At 45.2% G+C, this 23,870-nt stretch overlaps 2 protein-coding genes across 2 annotated transcripts in view; both read right to left on the reverse strand.

Annotated features, from left to right (window-relative positions):
- Positions 1-9,517, reverse strand: part of LOC138771863 (polycystin-1-like) — a 125,269-nt gene extending 115,752 nt beyond the window's left edge. The window contains exon 1 of the mRNA XM_069951866.1: positions 9,223-9,517. Within this exon, the coding sequence (XP_069807967.1) occupies positions 9,223-9,517 (295 nt within the window). The remainder of the gene's footprint in view (positions 1-9,222) is intronic.
- Positions 9,518-14,135: 4,618 nt separating this feature from the next.
- LOC138771864 (paraneoplastic antigen Ma2 homolog) lies at positions 14,136-14,849 on the reverse strand. Its single transcript, XM_069951867.1, has one exon. The coding sequence runs from the start codon at positions 14,847-14,849 to the stop codon at positions 14,136-14,138; it is 714 nt and encodes a 237-aa protein (XP_069807968.1).
- Between the last annotated feature and the right edge of the window lie 9,021 nt (positions 14,850-23,870).

Below are 23,870 nucleotides of genomic sequence, written 5' to 3' on the forward strand. Positions count from 1 at the left end.
GAAAATGTGTTTTATTAATTTAATATATTAACTATTAGAGGCATCGGCATCGACGGCTATTTTTATCGCCTGTCAATCCACGGCCGCATTTCCAGCCGCAAACAATGGTCTTGTTCATTTTTTACGGGTCCGTTTACGATCAGGCCGTAGATTCATACATAGTGTGCACTGTGCAGCCGTACATCGTATACTTCCCAGCGTACGCATGAACTGGAAAAATCCGGCCGATGATTTACCGCCCGCAATACAGCCGCACAGATACAGAGTGTGAACCTAGCCTTTCTCTGTTGTTTTCTCATACTTAAACGCTCTGGATGTCTAAATTCATCTCCTCTGTGCCCACTCTGACAACATACTGCTCCCTCTTCCCTCCTCCCTTTGTAGACACAAGACATGTAATCTCCTCTCTGGGGGCTGGGTTAGCTTCCTATTTACTTGGTAACCCGACCCCAGGAGACATCATCTACATCATCTCCATGAACCTGTTTACTAGTGAAAGTGCTCTGAGCCTAGGTTTTTGAAATATGAAAAGTTATAGCTCTATCTCTGCTTGCTGTAAGTGAACGCAGGCATATGTACCTGCCTTTGTGTCACAGCTCTGTATATTGTAAGTTTTATGGATGTTCTTAGAGTCTGGATGCAACTAGAATGTTTTTATTCACAATCAGCAAGCAGATATCTAAACCTACACTACAACCCCCAGCAAACAGATGTCTGTTATGCAGCACATAGCTACACCATGCGCGTTTCAGCTCTGCTACATCATCAGCTATTATGGAATACATACTGGGGTGATGTGATTCAAAATCAGTGAAAAAAACTGTCCTATGTTTATTGTGCAATAGTAATGACAGCAGTGGGTAGTAATGAAAGCAAGGGGGGAGAACACAAATGGACCGATCAGGGAGATGCATGATGGGAAATGTCGTTTCCTGGCTGGTGCCATCTTGGATGTAGATCGGCTTTCAGAAAAAATGTTTAACCCAGGAATGGCAGCAGCTAGAAAGACAGGAGAGGGCTCAAAATACTCAGGGGGACTTGGTAAGTAAGTATATAATTTTTTAGCTCTTAGGTGGATAAAATAGCTACACATTCATTTTTCAGAGGCCTGCTTATACACACAGGGATGGACACAGACTGCAGAGGGTCCTTGTGCAAAGAATGTACCTGAGTTCGGCCATAACTTAACCACTCGCCACTCTACTCCCCCATATAGCTAATTATAGTGCAGGTGCACCCAGTGCTTCATAGACGGCCTCTCTTCTGAGTAAATGACGGGGCGTTTTTTCACTTTTCTTTTTCTTTTTTCACTGTTTTTCTTAAGTCCTTTCTAAAACCCCATATATCATTAGGTTCCTTCCATGCCCCCATATAGTATTAGCCCCACATTTGTGCTCCCATATAGTACTAGGCCCCCTTTGTTCCCCACATAGTATTGGGGCTTCTGTGTCACTACATAGTATTATGCCCCCTTTGTGCCTTATATAGTATTGTTCCTCCTCTGTGCCTATGTATAGTGTTAGGCCCCACCTCTGAGCTCCCTTATAGTATTAGACCCCTCTGTATATTCATACAGTATTAGGCTCCTTCTATGATCCCATTTGGTGTTAGGCCACCCAAAAAAACTCATAGCCCAAAATAAATAAGTTAAAAACTCACCTGTCACAATGTTCCCAGCAGCACTGTCACTGTCAGGTCTTCTTCTCTCTCACCTTCTGGTGTAGGCAGTTCCCGACTGCCTCTGTTTCAAGTAGTTCATATTTAAAAAGCGAACACAGTTAAAAATTATGCTGCCTTCCCTTCAAAACATCATCTCCCCTACACACTGCTTTTCATTGGATGTTTCAGAAGATTACACTTCCTATCTCATGCGTCTTCTCTCAGAAACACATCTGTTCGGCTAAACAGACTGGTTGTTTCAGGGGGCAAGTAGATAAATTGTATTCCCTCACAGGAAAACAAAAAATATAATAACTCAATGCCCAGATTTTGCTTTAGGGCACTATTACAAGGACCAATTATCAGCCATACCAGGCCGATAGTGCCCTATGTAGTAGTGTTAGTGATCAGACGACAACATTCATTTGTCAGTTGATCGGGCAGTTCTTATCTGCTGAAAAACCATTGACTGTTGGGTGCAAACCTGCTGATTGCAGGAAAAAGCAATCCAGCAATTGTTTGAGGGCCTTGTCCAAATGGTTGACCTTTGTGAAGTCTTTGTAAATGAGTGTGGGCTCCCTCTGTCACCTGGTTGCCCCCAGCCCCCTCCCCCTGAAAGCAAGTTCTATTAGGAGACCAGTACAATACAATACAAGCAGTCCCTTATATATATATACACTAGAAAATGTACCCGGCGCTGCCCGGGTATAAAGTGTCAGTGTGTTAATTAGATTTGTTCTAAGGTGCCCAGGAGGCCAAGCTAAAGGTATTGTTTCATCTAAGTTAATTAGTGGAATTAGTGTATACCTATAGTGTATACTTGGGGGGGGTCCTGTATACCTGTAGTGTGTAGTTGGGGGGGGGGCTGTATACCTGTACTGTATAGTTCGGGGGTCCTGTATACCTGTAGTATATAGTTGGTGCTGTATACCTGTAATGTATAGTTGGTGGAGGTCTTGTATACCTGTAGTATATAGTTTGTGGGTCCTGTATACCTGTAGTGCACAGTTTGAGGGTCCTGTATAACTGTAGTATAGAGTTGGTGGAGGTCCTGTATACCTGTAGTGTTAAGTTGGGGTCCTATAAACCTGTAGTATATAGTGGGTGGAGTTCCTGTATACCTGTAGTATATAGCTTTGGGGTCCTGTATACCTGTAGTGTATAGTTTGGGGTCCTGTATACCTGTAGTATATAGTTGGTGGAGTTCCTGTATACCTGTAGTATATAGCTAAGGGGTCCTGTATACCTGTAGTAAAGAGTTGGTGAAGGTGCTGTATACCTGTAGTATAGAGTTGGTGTAGGTCCTGTATACCTGTAGTGTATAGTTTTGAGGTCCTGTATACCTGTAGTGTATAGTTTGGGGTCCTATATACCTGTAGTATATAGTTGGTGGAGTTCCTGTATACCTGTAGTGTAGTTTGGGGTCCTGTATACCTGTAGTGTATAGTTTGGGGTCCTGTATACCTGTAGTATATAGTTGGTGGGGGTCCTGTATACCTGAAGTATATAGTTGGTGGAGGTCCTGTATACCTGTAGTGTATAGTTTTGGGGTCCTGTATACCTGTAGTGTAAAGTTTGGGGTCCTGTATACCTGTAGTATATAGTTGGTGGAGGTCCAATGCACTTGTAGTGTAAAGTTTTGGGGTCCTGTATACCTGTAGTGTCCTGTATACCTGCAGGGTCGTATTTACCATTAGGCACCCATGGTCTGGTGCGTAGGGTAGCACCTTTCAGAGGGGCAGTACCCTCCCGTTCAGACTTGCCAGAAAATCTTTGGTCAGGTCTTGTATAGCGGTGTTATCCAGTCACAGTATGGCGGTATTGGTCAGGTCTGGTGTGGCGGTGTTCTTCATTCACAGTGTGGTGGTATTGGTCAGGTCTGGTATAGTGGTGTTATCCAGTCACAGCATGGCGGTATTGGTCAGGTGTGGTATGGCAGTGTTATCCAGTCACAGTATGGCGGTATTGGTCAGGTCTGGTATGGCAGTGTTATCCAGTCACAGTATGGCGGTATTGGTCAGGTGTGGTATGACAGTGTTATCCAGTTACAGTATGGCGGTATTGGTCAGGTCTGGTATAGCAGATTTTTCCAGTCATAGTATGGTGGTATTGGTCAGGTGTGTTATGACAGTGTTATCCCCTCACAGTATGGTGGTATTGGTCAGGTCTGGTATAGCTGTGTTATCCAGTCACAGTATGGCGGTATTGGTCAGGTCTGATATGATGGTGTTATCCAGTCATGGTATGGTGGTATTGGTCAGGTGTGTTATGACAGTGTTATCCAGCACAGTATGGCGGTATTGGTCAGGTCTGGTGTGGCAGTGTTACCCAGTCACAGTTTGGTGGTATTGGTCAGGTCTGGTATGGCAGTGTTGAACAGTCACAGTATAGCGGTATTGGTCAGGTCTGGTATGGCAGTGTTATCCAGTCACAGTATGGTGGTATTGGTCAGGTCTGGTATAACAGTGGTATCCAGCACAGTATGGCGGTATTGGTCAGGTCTGGTGTGGCAGTGTTATCCAGTCACAGTATATGGCAGTATTGATCAGGTCTGGTGTGGCAGTGTTATCCAGTCACAGTATGGCGGTATTAGTCAGGTCTGGTATGGCAGTGTTATCCAGTCACAGTATGGCGGTATTGGTCAGGTCTGGTGTGGCAGTGTCATCCAGTCACAGTATGGTGGTATTGGTCAGGTCTGGTATGACAGTGTTATCCAGCACAGTATGGCGGTATTGGTCAGGTCTGGTATGACAGTGTTATCCAGCACAGTATGGCGGTATCGGTCAGGTCTGGTGTGGCAGTGTTACCCAGTCACAGTTTGGTATACCTGTAGTGCCCTGTATATACATGTACTGTATAGATGGAGTAGGGGGTCCTGTATATACATGTACTGTATAGATGGAGTAGGGGGTCCTGTATATACATGTACTGTATAGATGGAGTAGGGGGTCTACCAGTTATTACTGTGGATGTTGTGAGGCAGCTTCCCTAGCAACCATTGCTCCCTGTGAAAATGAAAGCAGTAATCCTATTGGTTGCTAAGGCTCCAACTGCCGTGTCTGCTGCAGCTAATTATATCACCTGTGTTTGCAGTGAGGAGATTTTCCAATTCATCTCTATGGGGCGCCGCTCTTCCCCCTCCTCTCCTGTACATCTGGCGGGGACGGGACCTTCGCTAAAACCTTCCCGGGCACCCAATGTATCTGTGTGCCAAATTTGGGGTCAAACGGTTCAGGCGTTTGGAAGTCTATTTGGGACAGACAGACAGACAGACTTTCATTTTTATTATATATATATATATATATATATATATATATATATATATATATATATATATATAATTTTAATATATATATTAAAAGTGCGTTCAGGAAGATCCAAACTGTTAGTAATGTCATTTGCAATCTACCCCTTAAAAAATGGGCTTCATATGTTGATGGGAAAATAATAATGTTATGGCTCTTAGGTGTGGTTGGTGGAAAATGCTGATGCCAAAAATAGATGTGGCTAGAAGTGGTTAATATTTTAATGCTTGGATTACACAGATACGTAGGACTAGCCTGCCTGTGTGCCGTAATGAGCTGCCGGGTAGCAGATGTACTTTGTTCAGATTTGCTATTTACTTCTACATTGAGCATGTGACACTGGACAAACGCAAACACTCTAGGCTCGGACAGCATACAGCATTCTATAATGCTTCCATTACTGTGTGCAACACATATATCAATAAGGACTTCTCACTACTTCTGGCTTATGTTCAATAAAGTCAATGAAAAACTGCCACAAAGCTGTTTGTGAAACTTTGGCTGCTGTCGAACACAGCAAATTTTTTAGAAAACTGCTACAGCAGTTTTTGAGTGAAGGTCTCAAAGGTGGATCAAGCGGGAAGGAGATGTAAAAGTCCTTCCCTTATTTTTTCATTCCTTTTGAATCCACTTTCAGCTTTGGTTCAAAAACTGCATTGGCAGATTCCCTGGTAAAGTCTGTCCATTCTCACCCCTCCCTTGCTTTGCCCCCCCCCCCCCTTTTTCTTTTCTCTTCTTCCCTTTATTCATGGGGCCCCATAGCAAAGAAAACTGTATGCGGCCCCCATCCCCTACACACTATACTATATATACACAGTGATGTGGCCAAAAAATAAATCTCTTGTGACCAGAGGCAGAATCCTGCGTGCAGCCACAACAGTGACTGGCAGAGCAGAAAGCCAATGTCTGCTTGTTCTGTCCATCCACTGTATTTAACTATAACAGCCTATTAAGAGCCTCATAGTTATATACATAGGTGCAGGAGCAGACTACCTTCTGCTTAACCCCTTATGTACTGCAGTGTGTAAGTGACCCAGTGTTATCTTACATGCTGCAACACAAAAAAGGGTTAATAGGCAGGAGACAAGTAGCTCTATGCTTCACTACTCCTGCACTGATAACCCCTAACCTCTGCAGGATCCCAGAGAACAGAGGTTATCAGAGCAGTGAAGCAGAGAGCTATGTCTTTATCTTATTAACCTTTTTTTGTGTTGCAGCATGTAAGAGAACGCTGGGTCACTTACACACTGCAGTACATAAGGGGTTAAGCAGAAGGACACAGGAGGCTCTTATCTTCCATGGGCTCCCCTCCCCCCACTGGCCCCATAGCAACTGCTTTCCCTGCCTTTATGGTAGCTATGCCACTGGAGACAACCCTGACGGGCATTGTGAGCGCAATACATGTTTCCCCTAGAGGGATTCCCTTAGGCCTGTTTGCCTTTCCACAGTGGACTGTAAGACCTAATGGACTTTCTGCTGAATCTTTGTTACCTATGTGATGGAATATTACCGATTTAAGCTTGCACTATTTCTCTTTTCTGTTCTGCTTGAAAGCGAATCTTTCAATAAAAATCCAGATTTACAAAAAAATTAAAAAACACTGCATTGGCAGATTTCCAGTGTATGTTTTACAGCAGCCTTCGGGGGCATTCACACATTCCACGATTACGGTCCACACAGGACCATGTGCTCCCGGGTTCATGAATTTGGAACTCCCGGCATCAAGCTCTGAAACAGTTTATATCTTTGCGCTCCTGTACTGACAAGCTGCGCAGCTGTGTCAGTACAGTAGCACAATGCTTTTGTTTCAAAGCTCCCAGCATTATTATGAACGATGATGTGCAGAGTCTTGAAGTCCACTCTGTTGCACATCATCTGCAATTGCAGAATGTGCACGAAATGTGTGAATGACCCCTTAGAACGTGTAGCACACCCGTAGGTGGAGCTTTATTATACTAATTGGATGGGACCCCTGCCTGAAACCTTGGTGACACCCCAAATATTCCCCAACTCTCTGACACAGTTTTCTTTGACAGCAGGAAAACACATTTATTAGGACAGGTTAGTTGAATTGTCCTTAGAGCAGTTAACACAATAGACAATTAGCATACAGCAACAAAAGAAAATGATTTGCTAATTAACCAGCAATAATGAACTTAAGATAATGTTATTAATTACACATGCATATACATTAAATCACACAATAAACTGTAATTTTATGATCTAACTGGTTCAAAAATGCCCTCAGAGGTTCTTGTCTGAGGTAAGAGAAAAAGAACAGGTTTAAAGGGAACCAATCACTGGAAAAAAGCATATAGAGCTTTTGAAATGTGCTGTTAGAGCACACAGCACACTTGCCACACGTGTTTCCATAGCCTCCGTGCCTTCCCCGTGTAAGCCGCAAAGTAACTTTATAAAACTGGCGCCCTGTATGCTAATTACCTGAGGTAGTCACCTGGGCAGTGTTCGTCTAGCAGGTAGTCACGGTCCCCTGGGCGTTCTTCCGCTGTAATCACGCCCCTCTGGGCGTGATTCAAATGGCAGAGTAGCTGTGGCGTCACTCGGGAGCGCGCCGTGCCCAACGTCGGCGCGCTTACGTACTGATGCCGGACGCCGCCGCACATGCGCAGTGCAGCCGCTTTCATTCCGGTTGGACTGCGCCTGTGCAGAATAGCCTCGAACTCCGGCTAACAGGCTATTCGAGGCTATTCTGCACAGGCGCAGTACCGCCGGAATGGAAGCGGCTGCACTGCGCATGTGCGGCGGCGTCCGGCATCAGAATGTCACAGCTACTCGGCCATTTGAATCACGCCCAGAGGGGCGTGATTACAGCGGTAGAACGCCCAGGAGACCGTGACTACCTGCTAGCCGAACACCGCCCAGGTGACTACCTCAGGTAATTAGCATACAGGGCGCCAGTTTTATAAAGTTACTTTGTGGCTTACACGGGGAAGGCACGGAGGCTATGGAAACACGTGTGGCAAGTGTGCTGTATGCTCTAACAGCACATTTCAAAAGCTCTATATGCGTTTTTCCGGTGATTGGTTCCCTTTAAGGAGGAAAAATGTGTCCATAGTCCTCTAGTACAAAAAAAACCCCCCAGAGAAGTCCAGCATGTGCACAGCTGTAAATCCAGTAGCTCCCACAGATAGCAGTGCAGGGGACTGATAGGCTTTAGCTGTAGTCTCTCTCTCTTTACATGCAGGTGGGGAAACCTCAGGCTGCAGGCTGTCACTTATTCCCCTCACTGTCACACATACACCTCACAGCACTTGTATTTATTCTCTGTATTTTCACTTCAGTCTGCAGGATTCTATGTAGAACACTGGGGCTGCATGTGATGCGGCTCCTGTAAGTATGTGGTACTGTTATCTCCTGCTTAGAAATGGCTGACTGCATTACACATCCACCATGTGTCCTTCCTGAAATGGTGGCCGCCTCACACCAACACTGTAACTTGTGGCACACTGTAACTGGTTGTACTCACAGCCCGGGCATATGTGTCTGTTAACAGGCAGGTTCTTTGCAGGTGCTTTATGGGGTGATAAAAGTCTTTTAGTAGAGAAAACACAGGGGTCTCTTCACTTGCTTCCAGCAGCATCCCAACACACTGTCTTTGCATCCCCAGCATCCTCTTCCTCCTCTCCTCCCAGCTCCTGCCACACTGACCCTGGGGGATCATGGGTCTTGTAGTTTAAGTATCCATCACTGCACTGAAAAGCTCTGAGAATAATCCCACCCCAGCGCACAGTCTGAGCAGCATTAACTCTTTATTTGCTGAAGAATTCCACTAGCAGAGGAGCTCTACATTCTCCCCCCACTTAAAGTCTTGAGTCCTCTCAAGATGAGCAAGAGAAAATATGGGTTATTATAAAACTGTAAAATTATTAATACACCATCAAATGAGCAGTAGCATTATATGCAAGAGGAACATCCCACCAAGGCACATCACCACATTTAGTCTGGGGCAGGGTGTCACCAAGTGAACTAACATTCAGGGGAGAATGGGCGAAGGTCAGTCTATGAGCAGTCTTAATAGGCTCTTGAGTACTATGACCCAGGGAATCATAGGTAGGTCTTTGTGGAGGTCTTATGGTTCTTGAAGGTCTTGATTCAGTGTTTATAACAGAGAAGCTTGGCTCACAACCTGGTTCAGACTTTTCCTGTTACTTTTCTTGAGATGTGTCTTGCCCAGCTCCATTTCCCTTATCCTCATGATTAAGAAAAGTTGCTTCAGCAGAATGTGCAGGGCATTCACCAGGGGTGTCGGTGCCATCTCTATTGTCCCTTGGCAGGGAATCGTCTGCATCCAGGGAAGACTGATCATCCAGCTCTTGTTGGATATGTTGGGGAACGAATTCTGGAGCATTGATATTCAAATTAATGTCTGATGGAAGATCCACATTCCAGTCATGGAAAAACTTATCTAGCTCCCACTCATCTTCGCTTGGATTTGTCTCTTCCCTTGGGTTAGTTTCCTCCTGATTTAGGAGTAAAGGTTCCCTTCGCCTCAGTCTCCTAGACCGCCTAGAGTTGGGTTTGCGCTGAGCCATTTTAGGTTCTGAAGTTATAATCCTTGCAGATTCTGTCAAAAGCATAAGATTGTTTCGATGCCATGTCTTGATGGGTCCATTCTTCCCTTCTGGGCAAATTTAATACACCGGGATGTCAGGCAACTGTGAGCAAATGATGTAGATTTGTGAACCCCAACGATTGGCCAGTTTCTTTTTTCCATGAAGACCCAGATTTCTTAGAAGAACCCTGTCTCCTGGTTGTAAGTCATGGACCTTCACCTTTTTGTCATAACGAGCTTTATTTTGATGGTGACGTTGGCCAGCAGTAGCTTCAGCCTGTTCATAGGCCTGTTTCAAGTTTTCCTTTAATCTTTTCACATAGCTTGCATGTGATTGTACAGATGTGTCATCAGCAGTAACACCGAAAACCAAATCAACTGGAAGTCGAGCCTCTCTTCCAAACATGAGGAGGTATGGAGAGAATCCTGTAGCATCACTTCTAGTAGTGTTGTATGCATGGACGACAGTAGCTACATGCCGGCTCCAATGGACTTTCTTCTCAGCCGACAGTGTACCTAACATGTCCAACAAGGTTCTGTTAAAACGCTCCGGCTGAGGATCTCCTTGTGGGTGATATGGGGTTGTACGACTTTTGTGAGTAGCTCATGAATCAACTTACTTTCAAAATCTCTCCCTTGGTCGGAATGGATCCTCCTTGGAAGGCCATAGTGCACAAAGAACTTTTCTACAAGAATCTTCGCCACTGTAATGGCTTTTTGGTCATGGGTAGGGAAAGCCTGAGCGTATCTTGTGTAATGGTCAGTCACCACTAATACATTGCTGACTCCACCTTCATCTGGTTCAATGCAAAGGAAATCAATACAAACAAGATCCAGCGGCCCTTGACTTTCCATTTTTCCCAGAGGAGCGGCTCTAGCAGGCAGAGTTTTCCTCTGAATGCAGCGAAGGCAAGAACGGCAATAATCTTCTACATCCTGCTTCATGCATGGCCAGTAGAATTTGTCCCTGACAAGGCCTAAAGTTCGGTCAAAACCCAGATGACAATGATCGTCGTGTAGTGATTGAAGTATTACGTCCTTGTACTTTTGAGGGAGTAGTAGCTGCCACTTTTCACCATTTAGATGACTTGGAGCTCTTCGGTAGACCAGCCCATTGCGGATTTTCAAACGATCCCATTCTTTGGCAAGGAGTCTAGCCAACGGATGATCATCTGTGTGCAGTATATCAGCTTATTGTTTTTGTAGAGCCTCTACAGCTAGCCGACAGAGTGAATCTTCTCTTTGATCTTTCTTCAAATCACCTTGCGTAATAGCAGGAAGAGGTGAAGCTTGCAAAGTGACCAGATTACAGTAGACTTCAGGCACACTCTCCTCGTGAAGCCCCAGCTTTTGTGCCCAACATCTATTTTCAGAACAACAGCTAACATATTGACACATGGTCTTCACCCCAGGTGCGGGAATTTCCACCCACTCATCTTCAGGGTGCATATCGCCATGAGGTCTTCGGGACAGTCCGTCTGCATCCCCATTTTCCTTCCCAGGGCGGTACTTAAGGCTAAAATTGTAATTTGAAAGTGCAGCCATCCACCGATGTCCGGTAGCATCCAGCTTGGCAGTGGTCAGTATGTAAGTCAAGGGGTTATTGTCAGTTTGAACTTCAAATTCAGCCCCATACAAGTAGTCATGTAATTTGTCAACCACAGCCCATTTGAGAGCTAAGAATTCCGGTTTATGGGCTGGATAGTTCTTCTCAGTGGGAGACAAACTTCTGCTCACAAAAGCCACCGGTCTTAGTTTCTTATCATGTTCTTGATATAACACTCCTCCAAGACCTTCTCGGCTTGCGTCCACGTGCAGCACATACGATTTGGCAGGGTCAGCATAGGCTAGCACAGGAGCATGGGTAAGGCAGTGCTTCAACTGTTCGAATGCCTGCTCGCATTCTGGACTCCAGCGGTCTTCAATGCACTCCTTGGATTTTCTAGGTCCCTTTGGTTTCTGGAGAGCACTCACTTCATCAGCGTCACCGGGTTCCACCTCATTCTGCAGCAGCTGATTGAGAGGTCTTGCTACTTTGGAGAACCCCTTGACAAATCTCCTGTAGTAGCTGCAGAACCCCAGGAAAGAACGTACTTCCGTGATTGTCCGTGGCTTGGGCCATGATGTTACAGCTTCCAGTTTTGCTGGGTCAGTGGCTATTCCCTCAGCAGAAACCACATGCCCTACATACGTCACAGAAGGCTGAAAAAACTTGCACTTTTCAAGAGACAGCTTCAATCCTTCCTGCTCAAGCCGATCCAAGACTCGCATCAGCCGGTCAGTATGTTCTTCCAATGTCTTTCCGAACACTATTATATCATCCAGATATACGATCACTTCCAGCAGATGCAAGTCACCGACTGTTTTCTCCATGAGTCTCTGAAACGTAGCTGGAGCCCCCATGAGACCTTGTGGCATTTTGTCAAATTCAAAGAATCCACCTGGATAGATGAAAGCCGTCAACTCCTTGTCTTCAGGGCTCATTGGAATCTGATAGTATCCGCTCCTCAGATCCAGGACGCTAAAACACTTACTCCCTACCAATTAATTTAAAGCATCTTCAATTCGAGGGGTGGCGTACTGATCAGGAATGGTTCGCTGATTTAGAGTCCGGTAATCAACACACATGCGAATGGTGCCATTCTTCTTGCGCACCACAACTATAGGTGAAGCATAAGGATTTCGGGACTCTCTGATTATTCCAGCCACTTTAAGTTCTTCCAGATGCTTACGTAGATCCTCCAAATCACCAAGAGCTACTCTTCTAGGGCGTTCTCGGAAAGGTCTATCATCTTTCAATCGGATCTGGTGTTGCGCACTCTTTGCACATCCCATATCCAGCTCGTGTGCAGAGAAGCAGTTTTTCCGAGCTTTCAACAACTTTCGAACTCTGTCTACCCACTGTGGTGACAATCGACCTCCTCCTATATCCACTTCATCTATCAGGGCCTCAACAGTTTCTGGCCTTGCTCCAAGGAGGGCTGCAGAGGGTAAAGGGGTAGCATTGTATACCTTCCCGAGGCGTATAGAAGGCCTTAACACTACTGGAGCACCCCCAGTATTCTTCAACCCCACTAGAAGGGAGTCCTGTGGATGCTTTAATTTGTTCGATGGCCAGACTTCTGGCACTAATTCTACTCCAGGAGGTAAATCTGCTTCAGGATCCATCTCCATCATAAGGTGAGAACTGGTGCTGTCACAGTACATTTTAATTTTGGCCCTCATGCAGGTAACTTTACCAGGTAAAACAGTATATTCTTTATTGGCTTGAGTCCACACATGACCAATATCTTCCTTCTGATATCTTTCCTGGGACTTTAGCAGAGCAAACATGGGCCTCAACACAGGATGCACTGCCTCCTGCTTATTCACCAATTAAGGTTTCAACGTTCTTCGTACAAAGTCAGTGTTGGTGCCTACCAGCATGGCTGCTTCCCCACCTTCTTTAAGTCTGGGGCAGACAACAGCCAAAGTTTCAAAAACTTCCGTTGATCCCACCACAGAAGAAGGAAATTCCACCTTGAGAGATTCATAGCCATCATAAGGGAACTTCGTGTCACTGAGGCCCCAGATTTCCAGATTCTCCAACTTGTGAAGAGGGAGATGCTTTAGATGCTTCTGGTAGAAATCCCTAAAAAGTACTGTTATCTGAGCTCCCGTATCCAACAGGACTTTGCTGTACACTCCTTCAATCCGGACTGAGACTACTGGGGAAGGCCCAATTAACTCAGGAGGTGTTCTTGATTTTGTGTCTGTTGTAGCATCAGGCACAACCTTCTGATATCTGGTATTGGGCCGACTCGTGGTACTTTGAGAATAGTCATACATAGTGGAGTCTTCTATCCGCTTCTGTCGTGTTATGGCTTTAGTTTTGTCTCTCACCCACTTGAGTGGTAAAGGTTGAACCTCAGTTTTGGTTTTAGCTTGAGGGATAAAGTTGAAATGGTCCAACCTATGTGTTGCTTGATTGGAGTTTCTTTCTCTGGGGCACCCAGCTGACTCCTTCACTGGGGCCCTCTGAAGTTTCCCGGCTGCTTTCTTGTCTGTACTTCCTTGAAGGTATCAAGGCTTGGGCATTGCCTCCTAACATGCCCTCTTCCTCCACACTGGTAGCAGATTATAGCATCTTTTCTTTTCCTCTCCTTCTGGGGGGCAGTACCCGAGGGCACAGTCTCAGCCCTTTCATCAGGCTGTAACTGAGTACCAGCTACTAAAGTCACCAGCTCAGTTAGGTTTGACACTTGTTCCCTCAGCTGAGCTAACTCCTCCCCAGCACAACAAGCTTGTACTGTCTGCACTTTAGTACTGAAGGTTCCTGGGACCTTGACACTGACCCCTTTTTCCTCCAACATGGCTTCCTCTTCTCGGACCAACTTGACCAATTGGTTATATCTAAGAGTGCCACAGTCCCCTTGGGACCTCAACTTGAGCATAACTGGGTCTAAGGGTAGGGCTCCTCGAAGCAGCTGTCTTACTCTGACACTGTCCACTGAGTCGGCATCCATCCCTCTCTTCAGTCTTATCTGATGCAATATTTTATCCAGCCGCTGTATATAAAGGGACAGCTTCTCTCCCTTTTCTTGGTAAGTGTGCTCAAACTAGTACAAGAGTTCAGAGACTCCCTCTGTCCTACATAACACATCCTGCAGTGCCTCCAGGTAGTCGTGTGCAGTGCAGTCTTTCTTACTCAACTTAAGATTCCTAATAGTATCAGCCGCTACCCCTTTCAAACTTTCCACTATCCTTTGCCTTTTGAGAGCTTCAGAAACTTCCCATTCATCCAGGCCTTGCAGAGCCTGTTCCATCCAGGCCTCAAAGCTTTCTTCTTCAGATGGGGGAGGCTGAGTCCCTGAGAACATTGGCAAGTGTTTATATCTAGCCGTTGAATGACCTGACTTGGCACACTTTTCCACTAATTCACCAAAAGCATTCAGAAACTCTGGGCCAATTGTGGCGGTAGTGGTTCTTTGAGCCGAAGGATGACTTGCAAGCTGTATCGGCTGTTCTTCAGCTGGTACGACTATTTCCACTTTGTATTTTTCATTTCCTACTTCCAGATTGCTAGGCACCACTACATTAGCAACAGGGCAGTCTAATTCCAATAGAACTCTCATGGTATTACCACTCTGGTCTTGCTTTAGACCTCTAATGAAACAACGACTGTCAGACAGAGTCTCGTCCATTATCTGGTAAATCTGTCGATGAGTAAGGATGGTGGTGGAAATGGACAGGCCTAGACAGTGACTCTGGTCCAGTTGGAGGGTTCTGCACCATTCAGCAATGGCTTGTGGGTCTAGGGTTGGTTCTGCCATTATTTTGCTGTTGCTGACTGGGTCTGAGACACTTTGGGGGGGGGGGGGGAGGGAAAGGGGCGGAGTCACTCACAAGTAGGCGGTCCACAGAGAATCCCGGACGAGCCCCCAAATGTAGCACCCCCCCCCCCCCCCCCCCCCCAGAGAAGTCCAGCATTTGCACAGCTGTAAATCCAGTAGCTCCCGCAGATAACAGTGCAGGGGACTGATAGGCTTTAGCTGTAATCTCTCTCTCTTTACATGCAGGTGGGGAAACCTCAGGCTGCAGGCTGTCACTTATTCTCCTCACTGTCACACATACACCTCAAAGCACTTGTATTTATTCTCTGTATTTTCACTTCAGTCTGCGGGATTCTATGTAGAACACTGGGGCTGCATGTGATGTGGCTCCTGTAAGTATGTGGTACTGTTATCTCCTGCTTAGAAATGGCTGACTGCATTACACATCCACCATGCAGGGGCGTTGCTAGGGTCCTAAAACATACGGGGCCCGGGCCCTCTGAGTTTCTCTCCCCCATTTCTCTCCCCTGTTTCTCTCCCCCATGCTTTTCTCCCATTTCTCTCCCTCATGCTTTTCTCCCCTGTTTCTCTCCACCATTTTTCTCTCCCTCATGCTTATCTCCCCTGTTTCTCTCCCCCATTTTTCTCTCCCCCATGCTTTTCTCCCCTCTTTCTCTCCCCCATGCTTTTCTCCCCTCTTTCTCTCCCCCATGCTTTTCTCCCCTCTTTCTCTCCCCCATGCTTTTCTCCCCTCTTTCTCTCCCCCATGCTTTTCTCCCCTCTTTCTCTCCCCCATGCTTTTCTCCCCTCTTTCTCTCCCCCATGCTTTTCTCCCCTCTTTCTCTCCCCCATGCTTTTCTCCCCTCTTTCTCTCCCCCATGCTTTTCTCCCCTCTTTCTCTCCCCCATGCTTTTCTCCCCTCTTTCTCTCCCCCATGCTTTTCTCCCCTCTTTCTCTCCCCCATGCTTTCTCCCGTTTCTCTCCCCCATGCTTTTCTCCCGTTTCTCTCACCCATGTCTCTCTCCCCCCTTGCTTCTTTCCCCCTGTGCTTCTCGCCCGTTTCTCTCCCCCCGTGCCTGCTCACCTCCTTTTAGATCGCGGCTGCTGCTGTCCGCCTCACCTACCGTAGCGCCTGGAGGTGCTCCTACAACTCAATCAGCGGAGACCGGGAGTGTGGGGCCGCTGCGGTGGGCCGTGGTGCACGCGTTAATTGGATGCGTGCACCACGGCCCACCGCAGCGGCCCCACACTCCCGGTCTCCGCTGATTGGATGGAGGAGTGTGTCCGGGCGCTGCGGGCGGCCAGTAGGTAAGGAGGACAGCTGTCTGGGTAACCCAAAAAGAGGATAAGATATTAGTCTGGCTAAACAAACATAGCCACAGATGACTTTGTATGTTAAAGTTGTTATCCAGTGCTACAAAAACATGGCCACTTTTGCCCCACTCTTGTCTCCAGTTCAGGTGTGGTTTGCAATTAAGCTCCATTTACTTTAATGGAACCGAGTTTCAAACCCCACCCAAACTGGAGACAAGAGTGGTGCAAAAGTGGCTATGTTTTTGTAGCACTGGATAATCCCTTTAAATATTACGGTACCTCAGGAGCATTTTGCAGAAAGTAGCATGAAATCGTGATCCCCGGCACAGAGAAAGGTTGGGTGATAACCATGACTAGCTTGGAATCTCTTTCACTCACACTTTATACCTTGCAAAAAGTCACAGCTACAGAGTAGATGCTTCAATGCACCATATGACCATAACACAAGTGACAGATAAATTGAATAAAATTATCTTGTTACTGGGTGTGGGAAAATAATAAGCAAACTAAACTTGCCCTGTAGTGACAGCTGTCAGCCTCCTGCAGCTCTTCCAGCTGCAACCTCACTTAACTGGTTAAGTGATTGCCCATTCAGCTAATCCGTGACCAGTCAGTGACTGGCTGAGTGGGCAATCGCTTAGCTAGGCTGTGATGTGCAGCTGGCAGAGCCTGGTACGTGACGTACTTGGTTTCTAGCCCAAAAATTACTTATGGCAGAGATCGGCTGGACCTGGGAGCAACACAAAGGAGGCACGATGACAGGTGAGTTTCCTCCATTTTTAAATTTGGTGGGACTCCTTTAATAACATGCACGGTCTAAACCATTTAGTCCACATACCGCAAATTGCAGCTACATTCCAGCAGGTAAACAGCATAGATACTACCACATGCGAACAGACATATTACTTGAAATTCCTCATGGCTCTGATTAGTCCTAAAGCTTTTACAACCATGGGCAATCATATTACAGCACTTTGCTTGCTTCATACCTTACCAGACCCACACCCAGTGGCATACCTATAGCAGTGACAAGGCCCATAGATCAAGGGGACCCGTTGACCTTTACCACATTAAAGTTGACCTGCTAAAACTCAGTTCCAATGCTCAAACTTTGACAGGAACAGAGGTGTCACATAGATTAAAAGTCAGAAAATTAAAGTCATAAAACAAGTTGCTGCACTGACAGAAGCAAAAAAGAACTGTAAATGCAATCCTCTGGATACTGATATCTGAAAAGCAAAAGGGAAAAACACAAAATAAGGCAGAAGCATAAAAGCCATCATTTTGAGAGGTGTTCTGCACCTTACAGTATGCAGCATCTTTACAGATGCTGACTACAGTACAGTGCACAAGGGGTAAAGTGAGGATGCATAGCATCAACACTTAACTCCTTGGGGGCCAGACTGATCTCACACTGTTGTCCCCCCCCCCCCTTCTGTGCTGGGATGGATGATGTGTGGAAGGGGGGAAAAGGGTTAAAGGGGTTATCCAGTGCTACAAAAACATGGCCACTTTCTTCCAGAGACAGCTCCTCTCTTGTCTCCAGTTTGGGTGGGGTTTTGTAACTCATTTTCATTGAAGTGAATGGAGCTTAATTGCAAACCGCACCTGAACTGGAGACAAGAGTCGTGTTGTCTCTGGAAGAAAGTGTCCATGTTTTTGTAGCGCTACATAACCCCTTTAATACTCTCACTGACGTCTTTACTTTCACTCTTCACCAGAGCTAGAAGTGTGCCGGGCTCTGGTTCTTCAAATCTGTCCTCAGCCAATCAGTGACTGCAGTGATGTCCCTGCACAAGTGTCATCTCATCTCAGCCAATTAGGGGCTGGAGCCGGTTGTTAGGTCAGCCACTTATTGAAAGAAGATGGGGAGAAGACCAGTGGATTAAGTTAACCCCCTGGGAACCAGACCCCCCCCCCTCTTCCCAGCACACAGAAAGATGCCAAAAGATCAAAACAATCATTCACACATAAAGTCAAAAACGCCAGAAAAAAACACCAAAAAAACCTACAGCCGCATGGAAATTAAAAACAGTTTTTTGTGGCTTGTGTGTGTGTGTGTGTGTGGGGGGGGGGGGGGGGGGTGAGTGAAAAATGTCAAACAAAAGGATGTGTAAGGGCACCCTTATGTAGATTGGTTTAACTAATCACAGCTGCAGCCAGGGCCAGATTAGCATTAAAGCTCCTGCATGTCAAAATGTAGGTCCAGCTCTCATTCTGCCCAGGTGTGAAATGGATTTAGTATTTTAATACAGAAAACGGTGAGAAAAGAAGTGAGGGTGCTTAACTTAACCTTTTCCATGAATCTTTAGCTATGGCTCTGCCCACACCCATTGATAACATAGGTGGGATGGCAGCCATCTGGATCTCATCCACTGTTTCTAAGCAGCTTGGAGCGAGCAGATTCCTAGATTTCATGAGCATCCTAAGGTGATGCCTGACAGATTAAGTATAATACCCCTAATTGGCTAATGTTTAAATAATATATTCCTTACCTCCTAAGATGCACAGTTGAGATGAACCTATGCTTAAAATTTATCTAAGCATGAAAAGGGTATTACTATCTCAACTAATATATATTTCACCTAAGGCTCATCAAGTTAAAGGGGTTGGCCACTTTATAGTAAAATTGTTCAGTGTACAGTATTAGTAAGTGTACTCACTGCACTTACTGACAATAGGGCCCTGTGTATCTCATACAGCTAATATCAGACTCCTCTCCTCCAGGCTGTGCTGCCCTGCTCTGTGGTGTTTTGGTCCATAAGATTGCTGACATGGAGGAGCATGTGACCAGGCCCCACCCCCCAGTGTCCACCACTGAGCCTGTATATGTCTATGCAGGACACTGGGGGGGGGGCATGGTCATATGCTCCTCCCTGTCGGCCATTTTATGTACTGAAACAAAACAGAGCAGGGCAGCCCAGCCTGGTGAAGGGGAGTCTGATATTAGCTCTATGAGGTACACAGGAAGCTGCTGTCAGTATATACAGTGAGCACACTTACTAATACTTTGTACTGACCTATTTTACTATAAAGTGGCCAACCCCTTTAAAGAGATAGTCCATTGTTTAAAAATCTTCTAGGCAACCCTGCCTTACCTAAAGTTAAAAAGCTTCCCAATGGTTTGTCTGACAGATTTTTGAAGCCAAAGCCAGGAATGTATTTGAGAAGAGGAGAAGTCTCAGTCTTTCCTTTATGACCTGTTCTGTTTATAGTCTGTTCCTGGCTTAGGCTTCAAAAATCTTTCAGATATATATTTCTCTGTAAACACACCATAATAGCATTGTGCTTTGTATTCCTTCCCCCCCTTTTTGACCAATATACTCAGCGTAGTTTTGTGTCAAGGCGTCATTGACACACGTCATCAGATTGGAAACGGCCTGGTCTTGGGATGGAGGTGGTCTGGGAACCACTTACATGGTCGTTTGGGAACAGTGATCCAGGACAGAACTAGGAGGACACTAGCCATGCAAGGAGAGGTGGGAGATGACTTCTTTCCATAAATAGAGCAATTTGCGGAGTGGACAATCAGATGGAGTGCAAAAATGGGAGAGATAGAGGCTGCAAACTGCTGAACACCAATGGTATGTGGAGATATTAACATTATGTGATTCTCATTTTTTTTTTTTTTTTTGTAGGGAACGCTGGATAACCCTTGTAAATACGTTTGCAAATGCAATAATTTACTAAAGTTGTCTCTTTCTCCGGATATGCTACTCTTGGTCTTCCATTGTTGACAGATTGTTGTCTAGGTCACGAACCAGGTCACTAGGTCACTCTGCTCTTTGCTCAGACTGGTGTATATATATATATACACATGTTTATATATTATAAAGTATATACACACAATGGGGGAGTACATTATAGGGTAATTTATCATACCTCATACCATTTGCACAGAACCTTTTCTCCAAATGGTGGGTGTGCAGGGGGTACGGCAAGGTGGGGAGTCACGACCTCCTCCCATGGTTGATTAATCATGATTTATGTTTGCTAGTGAGATACAGCCAGAACCCATCGCATGTACAGCAAAGTTGGCCCTCAGCACTCATGTATGGCTTGATAGCTACATGTCTATGTCTTATTTTATGTCTATGTATGTATCCCCCAGAATTGTTAGGTGCTGCCAAATCCGCTGGCCCTTAATAAATAAAAATTATACTTCCCAACCATCCCAGATCCTACAGTATTGTCCCAAATGTGGGCGAGTGTCCTGCCATCCCAATACTAAGCTTGTTCCTGCCCTGTCAGTAATAGATGTCCAGTTGGCTCTTGCGGGCTCTGAGCTGTACTTTCTGTGGTGCTCACATAATGACCGAGATAGGTCTGCGCAAAGAAGGCTGAAGGTAGATGCGGCTACTGAAGCCGTCCTTATTCACTGTCTAAAAGATCTTTACACACAGCACTGAATCTGCCTGCAGCATGCTTCTGTGTGTAAGCACAAAAAATACATACACAGTAGTTTCTCAAGTTACAATATTAAAATTGTTGTCCTGGAACAATTTATGTTGAAAATATTGTAGCTTGAGGGAAAACTGGTAATTTGTGGTAAAGACCCCATATTATCATCCCCAAATGAGGGGGAACTAATTTAGATAAATCAAGTCCTTACATACAACAGTCAGAAAGTACTACTGGAAGTGGTGAATTACTTTCTACGTAAAAGAATTGAGCATTTTCAGGGTTCTGTACAGATCACACAGGGTCCCAAGGGGGAATGAAGCCACCCCCACCTGGTGCCCAAAGAAGGAAAATACCATGACACAAGTAAAGAGCAGTACAGGACATAGTATCACACTGTACTGTAGACCACTGTGTGTGACATTATACATTGATGAAAATAGACAGGACACGTTCCCTTGAGATGAATGTAAAACATTACTGCACGTACTCTGTAACCTGTGAAGAGGTCATTCCACAGGGAGCTGCTATTGGCTTATACTGATGCCATCTACTAGTGGCACCTGTCACTGTGATAATGTACAGACCACTTTACAGCAGCCTCCTCTGGGCAGAGGATTTTATAACAAACAGTATGGGAACAGGGCTGAAGATGAAGGTAAGAGACAAACCTTCCTCTTTAGCACCCTGTGCACACTAGGCAGCTATCAGCAGGTTAGATGCATCTAACCTGTTGATAGTTCCCCTTAGAAAATGAAAAAGATAAAAACTAATTTAAATAATCAGTCCCTTTTCGTGAACTGTCTCATGATACATTCCCCTTACGGACAGTTGAAGCTCTGGCTCAGTCTGTAAGAGAAAATGAATGCAGGTCCTTCTTTTGATGGTGGATTAAGAAAACTAAAGAGTAAGCATGTTCAAATGGATGAATGGGGTAGCTAGGAGGTAAGATAGTGTACCATCACATACCATGTCATCTTTATTATCAGGAAGCACACATGAAGGCCTACTCCTTCCATCTTTTTGTGTCCGAGGACAAATTTCAAATGTATCCCAAGTTTAGGTCTATTCAGGTAAATCCATTTTATGAAACATACACTGGGCATGATTCTTCCACACTGGGCATGATTCTTCCACCCCGAATACAAATACATGCAGTAGTAACAACTGTAAATAGGTACCAGATACAGGCTACGGCCACCTTGTGTACACACGTATATTAAGAAAATCTCCCGGTAACTCATGTTAGTCATCATTCATAAAGGGAATGTGTCATGAGAAAATGACCTATTGTTTAACCCAAGTTTATAGTTTAAAGATTTTAACAGCATTTTTGCTAGTGTTTTATCTAACTTTCCATTTTACCATCTAGAAAATTTAAATAATTCTAGAAGCTTGCAGTTTTCATTATGGCCACTATGCTTAATACTAAGCCGAGACTTCCTGTTTTGTCTGTGACAAGGATGGGGCTGCTGGAAAGTGATTTGTACAAAACCAGTTTAGTTCTGGGATTTTATACCAAGGCATGCTTTAGGGGCAAAATAAATAATATACTATTTACCAGTTGTACTGACTTATGTATCTGGCTATCACTTTAAGTACCTTCTGTCTGATAATATACATCTATTAAAGGGGTAGTGCGGCGCTAAGAAATTATTCACGAAATAACACACATTACAAAGTTATACAACTTTGTAATGTATGGGAATGGCCCCCTTCCAGTGTACCGGGAAGCGTAGTGCAGTATACATACCTGATCTGTGTCGACCGACCCAGTCTTCCGGGTACACGGGCAGGGGTCATTCCCATACATAACACAGTTGTATAACTTTGTAATGTGTGTTATTTTGTGAATAATTTGTTAGCGCCACACTACCCCTTTAATAGATGTATATTATCAGACAGAAGGTATTTAAAGGGGTAGTGCGGCGCTAAGAAATTATTCACAAAATAACACACATTACAAAGTTATACAACTTTGTAATGTATGTTATGTATGGGAATGGCCCCCTTCCCGTGTTCCCCGCCAGTGTACCCAGAAGACGCGGTCGGTCGACACGGATCAGGTGTGTATACTGCACTACACTTCCGGGTACGCGGGCGGGGGTCGGGCAACACGGGAAGGGGGCCATTCACATACATTACAAAGTTGTATAACTTTGTAATGTGTGTTATTTTGTGAATAATTTCTTTGCGCCGCATTACCCCTTTAAGGCTTCTCCCTACACTGCTGGCCATGACTAATGGTGCGTTTACACAGATTTATCTGACAGATCTTTGAAGCCAAAGCCAGGAACAGGCTATAAATAAAGAGCAAGTCAAAGGAAAGACTGGGATTTATCCCCTTTTCAAATCCATTCCTGGCTTTGGCTTAAAAAAATCTGTCAGATAAATCTCTGTGTAAACGTACCATTAGACCTCTTGCTGTACCCAAACAGGAAGTAATCAATTAAGGTTGGCACAGCAAGAAGACAACCTCATGCTACTCAGACTGGGACACCATTATAACGACAGCTCTTCTCTTCCTCTGAAAATCCCTGGCTACAGAGAGACTGGGACCATTATAACGACAGCTCTTCTCTTGCTCTGAAAATCCCTGGCTACAGAGAGACTGGGACACCATTATAACGACAGCTCTACTCTTCCTCTGAAAATCCCTGGCTACAGAGAGACTGGGACACCATTATAACGACAGCTCTACTCTTCCTCTGAAAATCCCTGGCTACAGAGAGACTGGGACACCATTATAACGACAGCTCTTCTCTTCCTCTGAAAATCCCTGGCTACAGAGAGACTGGGACACCATTATAACGACAGCTCTTCTCTTCCTCTGAAAATCCCTGGCTACAGAGAGACTGGGACACCATTATAACGACAGCTCTACTCTTCCTCTGAAAATCCCTGGCTACAGAGAGTACTATAGAAAAAGGGCACATTTACCTAGGTCTGCACTTGGAACAAAGTTGGGGTAGGGGGGGGAATTTGCGCTTGGACTGCCCCATGCACCTATTGATTCCAGCGGAGAGAAAAAAAAAAACTAACAATAAATGCCTAGCAGTTCAGCTACTGATAATGATAAAAATGGGAAAACAGAGGAAAATAAATTAAGATAAAGTGGTTTCTTAGTGCCTATTTTCTATTTACAGTATTACCCTATAGGGGTTTCCTGTTCAGTGCGCCCTTTTACCCCCTTGCCATTCATTCTTCTGTCAAAAGAGGGTACTTCTATGGCAACATATGGCAAAAAGGAACAAGCAGGACACTGCCAGACTCAAAGTAGACAAACTATGTTTTTGTGGTTCCTAT

Source organism: Dendropsophus ebraccatus, chromosome 14 (assembly GCF_027789765.1).
Source record: "Dendropsophus ebraccatus isolate aDenEbr1 chromosome 14, aDenEbr1.pat, whole genome shotgun sequence".
Lineage (NCBI taxonomy): Eukaryota > Metazoa > Chordata > Amphibia > Anura > Hylidae > Dendropsophus > Dendropsophus ebraccatus.

Excerpts from the sequence above, each read along its gene's own strand:
- LOC138771864 (XM_069951867.1), bottom strand. The coding sequence starts at position 14,849 with ATGGCAGAACCAACCCTAGACCCACAAGCCATTGCTGAATGGTGCAGA.